General features: G+C 36.6%; 1 protein-coding gene across 1 annotated transcript; it reads right to left on the bottom strand.

Moving 5' to 3' along the window:
* Positions 1-9,961: 9,961 nt before the first annotated feature.
* LOC136833548 (uncharacterized) lies at positions 9,962-11,989 on the bottom strand. The gene is made up of 2 exons (XM_067095768.1): positions 11,612-11,989; positions 9,962-10,650 (listed from the first exon to the last, which is right to left on the bottom strand). Exons 1-2 carry the CDS (start codon positions 11,615-11,617, stop codon positions 10,318-10,320), a joined length of 339 nt encoding a protein of 112 aa, XP_066951869.1. The 5' UTR covers positions 11,618-11,989; the 3' UTR covers positions 9,962-10,317.
* Positions 11,990-14,005: the final 2,016 nt, after the last annotated feature.

The following is a 14,005-nucleotide window of genomic DNA, read 5'->3' as shown; positions in this document are numbered from 1 at the left end:
TTATCCAGTGAATTTTTTTTTAACGTTCGAAGCAGCCAGCTTGAAGGTTGTTGTAATATAATTATATTCTAGTCGTAAATTCCAGTTAACTGGACGCTTTCCATGAACTTGTCCCTGAAACTCAGGATTTCTCTGAATGGATGTTGGTTTGATGTCATAGTTGGATAAACCTTACTGGATTTGGTATTGTCGTAATAAATGTACATGGGAAAGATTAATGCTACTCATCATAGCCTAAACTAGTTTAAGGCAAGCATATTTATCCTTGTCCCTAATTAAAATAAAACCGTTTCTTACATAGAGTTCGTTTGAGATCCTAATTGGATAAGCTATAATGGAATTGGAATTGTAATAAATATTCATAGGAAAGATTGATGTTACGCATCATAGCCTAACCTAGTTTAATGCAAGCATATTTACCCCTGTCAGTAATGAGAATAAAACTGTTTTGTACATAGAATTCGTATGAGTATATATGTAGTAGCGTTGACTGCACCGTTTCCAGTGACGTTACTACAAAAAACATTCATTTGTTAAACGTTTGGGGTATGATTTCACGCTCATTAAATTTCCTGGAATTCTGTCGTCCTCGAATCATATAGACGCCTTCCAGACTACGTGGAATTACGTAGCCAAATTTTGCCACGCACATCTTCAAGTGAATTTTATCATAGCTGTCCAAGTGATGGTTTGAGGAAGCTGGTTCCCCGCTCGTTCCCTTTGTGGATTGCTGCCTCCTTACCTTCAAGTTTTTTTTGTTTTGATGTTTTCGTTGGTGAGCTGCCGTGTTTCTTGCTTCAGTCGGGTCTGGTAGGGTAAGCGAGTTTGGCGGCAGTGGCAGTTTAGCATAATTTAGCAGTTTTTGGAAAGTCGACGTTGGTCGAGTTTTGAGCAACAAATTGGAGCACGCCACGAAGTGGAGCACGTTATTCATAGGGTGGAGTGCGACCATGATGCTGTTTATCGTGTGACCAGTTAGGCTGTTTCATCTTTGATGACAGACTTATGAGGCTTTCTCACGTCTCCATTGGGGTATTCTGGTTGGTGGGTTCTTGTACCTGTTGTGCAGCTGAGGGCTGTCTTGGTGTCCCAATAGAAAATGGCAAGGTATGTTTGGTTTTTTTTCTGCCTGCTGTTGTTTTATTTTTGCCTTTTTTTTTGAAATTTATTTTTGTTAAAGAATTTTTGTTTAGTGCTGAAAAATTTTGGCTTTTTTTGTATCTTATGGTTTTATCTTTTTACAGACCTGACTCACTTGTAAATATTGTAAACAAATTAATTTTATTGCTCATTTTATTGTTTTTTGTTGTTTTCTGGGTGAATCCTTTGTTTGTTGCATCTGCCGTCAGTCATGAAGACCCCGTCCTTCAAGTATGTTAAAGAACCTGCATAGCACCCACTCAGGTCGTTACAATAACAAAAAAAGGGATGATCAGGTTCAGCAGTAATTATCGTTGAATGAATATAAATATTTAGTGGAACATCTTATTTTTATTTCAAAGAAATAAAAATAAGATCCTGTGTCCGAACGTTTCAACTGTTAAAACTAGGAAAGTAGTGAGGTGTAATTTCAACTATCAAGGACATTTTATCATTTATTTCATATTCTGAAGTGGTTTCTTTGCGAAATTTATGTACTTGGATTGCGTAAACTGCGTTAAATTCAAATTGTCTCACGCCTTCATTCATTGATTCATGTTTTTCCTCCGTTATTCATAGGGATATCTTAAGATGAGGTTAATTCAAAACGTGATGCTGTTTATAGTGAGGACCAATTAACTGTTTACGAAATGCTTCCGCTCCAAGACTTATGGGTGTTTATCACTTGACCAATTGTAACATCTGTTGAAGTGTGGGCCATTCAGTCATAAGCGAAGGGCAGGAAATACACATTTCTTGTCCATTAGAAAATGAGCGAACGGCAATAAAATCACTAAATGAAACATATGCCTTAGCCATTTCGAGAAAGGTAATTAGTTTTATTATTAAGTTCGTACCAATGAAGTGAAATTACGTGAATAAAGAAATTCTTGGAAAATTCACAAAAAATTCTGAATAATTCGTTTTTACAGTTTCTTTTGGGGTAAAATGAACTTATTCCAGCGTGTTATTTCTCGTTGGATTTGCATTCTGGGCAAACTTTCTATTGCAAAATAATTTGTTTGACATTTCCAAGGGTTTTTCTGGGTGAATCAGGTTACAGTTTAGTTGTGAAGCTAGTTAGTGTCACGAGACTGAAGACTTCAGTGCCCTTCAAGTAAATTTTTCCATTTAATGGTGTTGGAGCAAGAGGCCTTTAAAAAGACCACACACAAAAAAAAAGATATTCGCAAATCCGCTGTAGCATTTATTAAGAAACTAATTAGTTACATTCGTGAGAATGCTCCCATACAATAAACTCTGCGTCCCTCTGTCCGAACGTTTTAAAAGAGACTTATGACTCTAAGGAGGGTCTTCCCAACTATCATCATTTTACTTGGATTTTTATTGTTTCTTCGGTCACTTGTAGGTACTGCTGTCGGTTCCTTTTTGTGACATAAATGTCGGGTAAGGAATGAGAGGGTAATCCAGAAAAACTGTCTTATTTATTTATCATGTTGGAATAAAATATGTCTTTGCTCCAAGAAATCAAAGTCGTCTCTCACCTGAGGAAGATATCACACAGTAGGGAATTGGTTAAAAATAATAGCAAAATAATAATTTATTAGTTACTAAAATACAGTACCAGTTTTATCAGTATCAGCGTTAGGATCTCTCTCTCTCTCTCTCTCTCTCTCTCTCTCTCTCTCTCTCTCTCTCTCTCTCTCTCTCTCTGTTACAGGGTGTCAAAAGTCTCTCTAGAGTCTCTATGTTGATAATTCAAATCTCTATTCTTTCTTTCTCTCTCTCTACTCTCTCTCTCTCTCTCTTTCTCTCTCTATTCTCTCTCTCTCTCTTTATTTTTGTAGGAACAAGTGTCAAATAGTCCATAAAATCTAATGCTAGAGCTGAATGTAAGTAAAATTGTCTTTATTACTGCATCAATATTTAAATCATATTTTAGAAATATGCACTAACTTTACTCTTTTATTTTCAGAGAGAGTGGTCTTAAACAATTTTCTTTTCAGATATGTAGAGTTCAAAGAGAGGTTTTTATGGGAGTGTGTATTTCTGTACCAATAAGTCTTTTTATTTTTATTTTGTTATGTTATATATATGCATTTACACCAGTGTTTACTGTTCCCTGTTATACTTTTCGATAAAATGTTTTGAAACCGTAGAGTCTTCATGTTTCCTATTTTTTGATCTTGTTGGTTTTCTATATCTGTATCTTCCACCACTTCCAAATTTTTCGCGCTCAACTCTCCAGACCCTGGCTTCCACACAGGATACAGAGGTTACGATGAGAGAGAGAGAGAGAGAGAGAGAGAGAGAGAGAGAGAGAGAGAGAGAGAGAGAGAGAGGGAGAGAGAGAGAGAGAGAGAGAGAGGGGAGGTGTGCTTAGATTTCTCCAGGACGTATGTTGCACACGAAACTAAGATCTGTCAGACTTATGCTGCCCATCACACATATAGGTCTAGCGAATCAATTGATTCGTTGTATTTTATAACATTTACGCTACTGTGTTAAACTTTGATTAACACAATGTTGGTTGTTGTTCACCTGACTGCCCTGTGGTGGGCCAGTGCCGTAAGTGTACCTTGACGCCAGTGGTCCTCAACTCCAAAAACTTCACGGACCCCTTGTAATCATAATTGGAATTGCCGGATTTCAGGACCCCTGTACCATAGTAAATTGGGGATGAGTATTGGAATGTCATCCGTGTGATAATTAAGTGTTCGAACAACAGCCACTGTACACACAATTGTAAAAAAAAAAAAGGGTGTTAATGAATGGCATTCATTTGCTTTAAGAATACATATATATAATTTTAAAATCTACCTCCAAAAATTAAATAAAATAAGAAAATTCAACTTTGCAGAAGAAATGAACATGTACATATGCTAGAATTTTATAACAGTAGTTCATTTGGAATTAATATAACTAAAGAATAAAAATAGTATATTTGACAAGTAAAAAATAAAATTAAAAATTCATCTTGTTTGTGGAATTAATATAACTAAAATGCGCATATCACAATGCCTAACTTGCCTGAAAAATCTGAAAATCTTCACAAAGATATGATGTACTAAGAACTTTCATAGCTATTTTATGATATGACGGAAAGTCATCATGACATTGAGCCCAAAATGATTCTACAGATTTCTCCTTGAATAGAGATTTCAGAGCACTGATGAAATGTCAGTGAGCTCTTCTAATAGCTTGGATGGAGATGTTGATATTTGCAGAAAAGGGATTTACAGTCCATTTATATGTGGCTTCTTCATCCTCTGATATATTATGAAAATAACTTTTAAACTTATCCAGCAATCCTGAAAAGTGCAAAGTTACTTGAGGATGAATTGTACTAAGTTCAAAATTATTATCTTGTATAAACTTACTCAGATTTACAGAATTATCAGTAATACCTGACGAAACACGGGATTCCCATAGATGTAGTTTTCTTTTAAATGCCCCGACTCTATCATGATGAGAGATACAATTTGTATTTGCACCTTACATTGTCGTGGCATCGTGTTTAGAAAAATGGGAAAGAGCACGTTAAACGAAGAAAGAAGATTTGTTTAGCTTGGTTACTTCATCAAAAATATCAACTAGATATGCTAGTTAAGCAAGCCATTTGTTTTCTATGAACAAATTGGCAAGTTCTGTCTACTTTCCTGAAAGAAATAGCCGTGCAAGGGTAACGAAATAATAATAATAATAATAATAATAATAATAATAATAATAGTAATAATAATAATGCATAAATGTTGTTGTTTTGTCATTATTTATTTATTTATATTTTTATTATTTGTGATTTTCCAAAACTTCTCGCTGTCCTCGTATTCTATAGTCACGGACCCCTTGTGGGCCGGGGACCCCCAGTTGAAAACCATTGCCTTACGCGGTGCACTGTAGGCATTACTTAAGGTTCTTTGCAGCGTCCCTTCGGCCCTCACCTGCCACCCCTTTCGTTCTTTTCACTATACCTCTGTTCATATTCTCCTTCTTCCATCTTACTTTTCACCCTCTCCTAACAATTATTATCATCATTACTAAAAATGCTGAATGATCTCTTAGGTCCCAGCGTTTGGCCTAAATTTTATATTCCAATTTCAGTTCACTTGACTACAGTATTTGCCTTGTAAATTATTTATTGATCGCACCTATTAACATAAAATCGTGTTTAATTGGTTAGAAGTTAGACTGTAGGGTTAAAATGTTATCAACATGGAATTAATAATTTTCGGCCTAATTGGTAACCTTGTAAATTTTTCAAGATTGTGACTTCGACGCAACCTACTAAATCCCACAAATCATTATGGGGAACTCCAACCGTAGATCGTAACTCCAAGGTCATATGGTCCTAGAACGAGGGATCGTAAATTCGATCACCATAGAAGACATAACGTTCAACTCAAGGTTGAAGCATTAACCAATATTATTCATGCTGTCACCTACTTCTTCTAATTAATAACACTCAACATTAAAAAGGTGATGTCATTCAGGAAAGCAAATTTATGTTCAATTGCAGAGGGTTGAACGATTATGATTTTTTTTTTAGATCCACGGAAATTGTATTAATTAAACAAATTTATGTTATATGTTGTTTATCCACATATTTGCTTGATGTGAAACATGTTGCGCTTTGTGCGATATAAGTCTTGATATATATATATAATATAATATTTTACATAGTGCAAGTCTGAGTGAAGTAATTATAGAGGCATCATGAGGCAATATACCTCCTCCTCCTCCTCTCTCTCTCTCTCTCTCTCTCTCTCTCTCTCTCTCTCTCTCTCTCTCTCTCTCTCTCTCTCTCTCTCTCTCTCTCTCTCTCTCTCTCTCTATATATATATATATATATATATATATATATATATATATATATATATATATATATATATATATATATATATATATATATATATATATATATATATATATATATATATATATATATATATATATATATATATATATATATATATATATATATATATATATATATATTTATATATATATATATTTGCTGCGTGTGGGCTTTGATGAGTTTATTAAGTAATTAATGTAATTTATGGGGTCCTGCTTCGCCAATGACACACGTAACCTGTTAATTAAAGCTAAAGTTAACCTCAAAGACAGACAATTACTTAATTGAATTCGGTCGCCAGCCGGGAAACAGTGTATGGGATAATGGCTTACTCTGCAACAAATGGATTGCGTCAAACCCCTTTACTTCCCAATTAGTACTGACAAAGAAAGAATGTGCGGTGATAGCGAGGAAATCACATGAACAATTGGTCAGCGTCTGACACAGTCAATATCACCTGCTCCCGTAAGAAGATGTAACACAACGGATGTCTGTACTAGTAGCTATCGTATGCAGTTTTGGTAATAGGAAGGCTATTTCTCTTCCGAACAATGGGATCGAGACACAAGGCTGCGTAAAATTTACTCAACTTTCCCTATTCCTACTTACTGCACGGGAATAGCTTACGAAGTGTCACAAGGCAATATTAATTATTCTTACACTAGACTTCATAAAAGAAATATGGTTATACCAGGTTCTCGTAGCTGGTGGCAAAGTGAGGAAACACTGGAAAGGTTGAAATACAGGGGAAGAAATATTAGCAAACAGCAGATACTCGTCAATTTTCTGACTTAGCGTTACGTGGTTTGCTTGCGCACTGCAACTGACGATACGGATTCTTGAAAACACACGGTAATGTTGTTCACTAATAAAGACAAGGGTTGGAGGGGGGAAACAAAGGACACAGTTTTACCCGAGCATGACGTGTGCTCTCAGTCCGGACGTTAAACTCTCTCTACTAGCATCGGGTCAGGTCAAAGCTGTAGTCCTGGGCTGTTTTTCCGAAATTCGACCATAGCCCCAGGCAGTCTGAAAAATTGACAGACATTGCCGAATGCATAGGACAGAGCAAACGGAAGCTTAAGACCACCTTCACTAGAGGTTACTTAGTAAAACCCTCCCTGTGGGTGAGGCCCCTAATGTTAAACTATCCCTGCTAAAGACGTTATTTTTTTTGAAAAACACACAGCCTACCTCTGAGCATTTAGCTTCCCTTAGCGTCGACAGAGACGCCTTCCTGTCTTTGTTAGAATGATATTCTTACTAAATAATGCAAAAAGGGCGAATATTATATATATATATATATATATATATATATATATATATATATATATATATATATATATATATATATATATCTCTCAATAGAATATTTATAATATATATATATATATATATATATATATATATATATATATATATATATATATATATATATATATATATATATATATGATGTAGAGTTTGAGAAAACGTTGTCTGGAAGAGAACTAAGCTTTCTGGTTGGTTGACTGAGAGGGAAGGTACTTTTCGTAGGTTTGCTTACTTTCACAATGACTGCTATGGTACCTGTGCAAATAATACCGAAACCACGTTTCTTAAGAAGGGAAGGGAATGTAGAGGAGAAGGTAAGGACAAGTCATTGATGAGACGTATTGACTGTGGTCTGTATAGGTGTGACAGTTTCATCTACTAAGGTCATGTCGAATTCCTGTTGTCCTTTGCGTTAACTTTGTCTTGTGTTCATCATGCCTGAATGAGAACCATATTTATGCTTTTGCCGTAGAGATGCAAAGAAAGCGATTTTTTGGGGGGCGGTGGGGGCTGGAGGGGAGGGTTTTCTTAAGCTGCGTTTGAAATTCAGCATTTAATAAAAAACTTTGTAATATGCAAATTTGATACACAATATTGATTCTGGTATTATTTTATAAGTTGCTAGTACACGATATGAAATTGTAACCTACGTTTTTAAAAAGAGCTTTTCATTCTCGTTATTTTGAACTCCATAAACACCATGCGCAAATGGTAAATAAAAAAATGATCAAATTACGACTTATAAGGTAAGACAGTACCGGGACCCCCTCTATAGATAACACGGCAGAATTATAACCAGTAAACACCCCTAGGTTACGTTAGGTTGGTATTTTTAGGTTCTTTTAGTGTCCTATCATTTCCTAGCCATTTTTTAATGAAAAACCACTTTGGGTTTTTCATGCAAAAATGGCTGGCTGGAGTCTTATTGGCAACTTATAAAATTTTACCTTGATTTTTTCCTCATCTGAACTTTCCTGCATATTTACAGACGCTTTTAACATAAGTAATGCCTCTGAAATACGGAGGTTGAAATGTAAGTAGGTTTTCTGTTACAATCGACTTGATCCTTATGTGAGTCTGTATCATAGAAAACGGAATACAAAGTTTAGAGGACAGACACTGAAAGGTTGGTTGTGGGCGCGCTCTATACTTTTGATTAAAATGCTTTCTCCACTGATGATTTGATTAAGTGTTTTGATGATGATTTTTCAACATTTAACGTGAAGGGGTAAAACTTTACAATAGTTGCGCAGCCTATATCTCGCTAGGAAATACACGATTTTTTTTTTTTTTGGCGTAATTTTCGTAAAGGTGCAGTAAATGAATTGGCAAAAGGCTACAACAAACGGTAAGGGGGACCTTGTTGGGAAACGGGGGTTTTTGGATGGCGGGAATGGGCACAACGGCAGATACCGGTTGGAAATCCAAGAAAACAGTTGTTTTTGGCGTAATTTTCGTAACCGTGCAGTATATGAATATGCAGCAGGCTAAACCTACATAAAAAAAAAAACCATAGAAGGTCACGATTCGTGGTAAATGCTGAGGGAAAGTTGTTTATGCATGGATGGCTTCACTTATCTGCGTTGAGCATTCTCTCTCTCTCTCTCTCTCTCTCTCTCTCTCTCTCTCTCTCTCTCTCTCTCTCTCTCTGAAGTATAATTTGAAATTAAACTTGATAACGTTCGCAAATGTTTGATACCGGATCACATAAAGAATTCTATACGAAGAAATCCCCGTCGGGTTCTTAAAAGTCCGACTCAGAATGAAACGTGAAAGACCATATTTTAATTTTCATTTGTTTAGTCTCGAGCATGGATGACGGAATGAATGTAGCTGAATGTTACCTACCTTCCTTTGAAAAGAGCGCGATCTGGTATGAATGGATATTGATTATGATTAGTACCGATAGCCTGCAAACTAAGTAAGCCTATCTAGATTTTTAAGGCAGAACACCTTAAATGATAACCTAGTTTGAATACCACTGATTTTCGTTTGGCCTATTACTATAATTGACTTTGCATATTTAGGCTGTAGGATTGTCATTCTGCTTCAAATTAAATGGTCTTGATGTATAAAGCACCCTCAGGGCGAATGAAAATAGTAAAAATATTGGTGTAGCTAGAATATTCTAGCCACACCACTCAGTTGCAGAGAGCACAAAATAATGAAGGACCAGATATGCAACTGCATATTCTTGGTACATCAGCAAGTAATTTTTCTTGTGTATCTAGCCGGTATATATATATATAGATTAAATAAATGGCAGGTTGGATGATAGTGCATACGACCACTTAGTTATATGTGACTATGAGTTTTATGTGACTATGAGTTTCATTTCCCATTCTTGGTGGGTTATACATTTGGGCTGTTTACAAAAAAAAAAAAAAAAAAAAAAAAAAAAAAAAAAAAAAAAAAAAAAACTTGTATGCCATGTAAATGAGCAAACCCAGTGACTGAATCTTCTGTTGTATAGTTCCAGCTCCGAATAATCCAGTTAAAGTTCAGCACATTCCATATGGACTGCAACACTTTTTACATAGTTCTGTTTCATATCTTTTACCTGATTGCTATGGGGGACAGTTTGGTTTCATTTTTTACCTGTTGTAATTTCTTGGACTGATTTTCCCAGCGGTTGAAATCTCCTGTAATATCTGAAGGTTAGACCTATAGTGGTGAATTGATAAGCATAAAAACTGACTGGCATAGTTTTATTTTTGTAACAATAGTAAAAGAATCATTCTCATCTAATCTCCCGCGTTATATACAGTACTTTGATTCAGATCGGCTAGTTTTATTCAGAATAAATAAAACTAGTGTGATTTTGGATGTGATTGTGAAGTGTGTTCAGCCTGCTTAGGTGATGAGTTTCAGGCACTGGTAATGGGGTCTAAAGCCGTAGTCGTGCCAGTGACAGAAATTCTAAGCCAAGGAATGAATCCACATTTTCGAACAATTGGAGTAGGATTCTAGGCCTAGAGCCACTGTCACCGAGTGAGAAGAGTGGAGGTCGTTGTTCCTAGCATCTGGTCTTGTACAGGTACCTTGATTTATTCAGTACCTGGGGCCTTTGCCACGTTGATGTGGTGGGAGGCGAAGCTGGTACTTCCAGCTGGGAGAGGAGCAACGTGTTCAGATCCCAAAGTCTTTGCAACGTATCCAGGGGCGGGAGCCACTGCGCTCACCTGGTAGGTGGTGAGTGCAGGAGTGCCAACGCTGTAGGTCTGAGGAATGATTCCAGCTTGAGGGATTATTCCTGTGTTGATGGGGAGGAATCCTGTGGCCTGGGGAACAACGCCGGTGTAGGGGATGACACCAGCGTTGTAGGTCAAAGGAATGACGGCAGCGCTAGCTGCTCCCAAGAAGCACAGTGCCAAGACAGCCTGTGGGGACGAAAAAAGATACAATTAAGTCATGTTCTGCTATTATGTTACACGCCACACAATGCGCTAGGGATGTTCCTAGCATTTCGAAGGGAAATATGATTTGAGTTCAGAAGTGCTTAAAATTAACATAGATAGGAAACTTAAACTTCTGATAGTAGCTATTACTGTTGAAGAGGCGGTTGTTTTTGTGTGTGCATGTATATATATATGTGTATATATACAGTTATATATATATATATATATATATATATATATATATATATATATATATATATATATATATATATATATATATATATATACTAAATGCATACAATTTTTATCCACACGCGTTAAATGTTCAAAGTTGACGCAGGCTTTTGCTTTTATTTTGGCAGTATTTCTGCCCTCGCCATGTGCTAGTCACAGCTAGGAACGTAATAGAAGTGATCCGTATTGTCTTCATGATATTCAAAAAGGCATCTAAGTGTTTTTAATGAAAAAAAATTCCTTTAGATGTTGCCATTGCTCTTACTTAGAATAATCAAAACGGGGTTTCATTTTACGCTTGGATATAGACTAGTGACATCTGAAATATGGTGTTTCATCTAAATCCCAAGGGCACGGTTGCTATTTCGGAAGCTTGTTAAACGCTACACAAGAAAGTGACTCTTTAGTGGATGTTGAGTTGATATTTAGCTTAAGTTTGTGTTTCCAATATTTGAAATGGAATGATATCACATAGCACAAGTCTGAGTAACTATATCAGCAAAGAGTTGCTGGTAGAGAAATTTATAGTGCATAACTTGCAAGTGAACTCTTTCGGTAACTATTCTCATAGACATTTTAAGGGTTGTAAATTTTATAACACCTGATTTTGAATGTACTGTAGAACTTACTCACCCAAGAAATGATTACAAATAAATTCCTTACGAAGCACAAGTGCTTTCGTACAATTTCCCTTAGATAGAGCTCTTACCTTCATTTTGTTGGTTTTTGAGGAGAGTTGACTGCTGGAAGATTGTCGTGGGCACCTATATATACTCCTTGGTTACCTTGCTCTGACGTAATAACCCCCCACCCCCCACCGTCACTCACAGATGCTTAGATGCCGCTCCGGTTTGCCACCCAGCAACTAGATTCACTGCAAGAAAGCACTAAGGTGCATAGTAGAACTGATTTGTATCATGTATGGTTTAAGAAGAATTCCTTGTTATTTTTACATTTTTGTGACAGGGATCAGTTTTTGTCAGCAGTGCGAACATAGAGAGCGCGAAAATGTATCAGATGTTGGTTATTCTTGTTACTGTTATTCTTGTTTCACTGTTCAATATGAATGGATCAGCGAAAGCCATCGATAGTTTCTTCAGCAAAGTCAGTGTTAACAATTCCTTTGTATTTTGAAGTAGATCATCTTTGAGGTGACAGAAGAGAATTATGATCCTTCGAATAAGATACCAAGCATATAGAGAAAGTATATAAACGTATCCATCATCAGTTTAACTGAAGATACAAGTATAATTAGGAGAGTTTTGGAATCCTATGGAAACTTGGAGGCAGCGTCTAGTACGGATCCAGATTCTGAGACTCTTAAACTAGTAAGGTGTCGAGGTAAAAATAATAGTAAGAGAATAGTAATAAAATCGAGTTACGGAAAAATAACGAAACATAAGGTAAAGTTATAAATTAACAGTTAATGTACAAAGAACATTTTAACATGAGCAAAGAGTAAGGTTGATAAAAATATGACCACCGAACTCACCCTAACGTATGTATCTGCGTCATCGTATAAATTGATTAAAACTAGATTGAGCATAACATTTCAATTTTTGTGATTAAATGTATGAGAACTGATAATGAACCTACATCTTGTAGGATTGTTTTTATGAAATGTGATGTGGTATGTCATGCATAGAGGGACGACCTGGAGTAACTTAAGTTTTCTTTTTTATCTGACTCAGTGAGAGGAAAATTACTTATTGCAACTTATTTCAAATATATTTTTGGAGTAAATTCCTGAAATCAAATTTTGAGCATAGTATTTTTGACAGAAGAAACCTACATTATTACTAATTTTATCATGTATATAACAAATATGTGTATATATATATATATATATATTTTTACAAATTTTTGGTTTATGGTATTTACAGGCCGGCAACGGAAACTTTATTTAATTACCTTGAGTTCTGACTTGCGTAAAGGGAAATCGTAAAAAACAAAGAACAAGGATGATTTTAGAGCTGAAGGCCTCTACTTCATAAGGAAATGTTACGTAAACACTTGGGATAAATTAAGAGTTATATTTAAAAAAGAAGGCATTAGGAGGGAAAATGGGTATGTAAATTGTTAAAGGGCTTGCAGCGCTCTACTGGAGTCTTGACTAAGGGCAAGGCAGTCCAAGCGAGTCCACTGCATGAATAGGTCCCTCTGCAAGAGAGATTTATATTACACGTCAGTAAAGGAACAATATAACACAGAATATGACTGAGTCTGCACTGAGGGTGCCAAGGACTCGAGGAATGAATGACCACTTTACACTTGAACATAGGACATTGGAAATGGCACTGGATAAACTGGCACAAGGACAGAGGTGAAATACTGGCACCCCAATAACTTTCTAAAGGGCAAACTGTCGTGACTGAAAAGTCTTACCTCGCACTTTACCTTAGGGGAAGCGGCTCTCTGGTGAAGGATGACGAGGGGCGATCACACATATGGCGATGCACACTGTCACTCGAGGATGACTGTGGTCTGGAGTCGGACAGAGGGGGAATGAAGGTCTCTCAGCAAAGGTATCACTCGCCCGCGTGTATGGCTAACGGGCCAACTAACTCCCCTATGACTACGACTGCTACCATACTTTTACTGCCTACTGCTTTCAGATCTCCTGTCCTTCCCTTTTAAGGCCTCGGCTGTGTGTCGTGGCCGCATGCAAACTTCTGCCGATAACTGGGGCTGTGTGCAAACGATGTGTCATTTGCCAGGTGTTCAGCCATTGGGTTGTCTCTTCCCAGGTATCCTGCGAAAGGAAAGACAATTCAGCGGCTTAATCTGCCTTTAGAAGGTTGTTTTAAGCAGCTTAGTTGGGCTAAGCTGCTTAAGGGAGTGGCACCCAGCCTCGTATCTTTGCCTTTTTAACCCGTGCCATCTCAGTGTCTGTTCCAGGTAAAGAAAGGGACAGATCGAAATGTTGATAACTTACTTCTGATATCTAGGTCAACTAGGACCGGCCATGCAGCGACGATTCTACTCTCCATAAACAAAGGGCAAATTAGGTGGGGGGGGGGGAGGCGCGCTGTGCAGCGACTTCTTGTAATTTATAATATATATATATATATATATATATATATATATATATATATATATATAT

The sequence above is a fragment of the Macrobrachium rosenbergii genome, chromosome 51 (assembly GCF_040412425.1).
Source record: "Macrobrachium rosenbergii isolate ZJJX-2024 chromosome 51, ASM4041242v1, whole genome shotgun sequence".
In the NCBI taxonomy this organism is placed as follows: domain Eukaryota; kingdom Metazoa; phylum Arthropoda; class Malacostraca; order Decapoda; family Palaemonidae; genus Macrobrachium; species Macrobrachium rosenbergii.
Note: the sequence above shows the minus strand (reverse complement) of the source record. Positions and strands in the feature narration are given on the sequence as shown.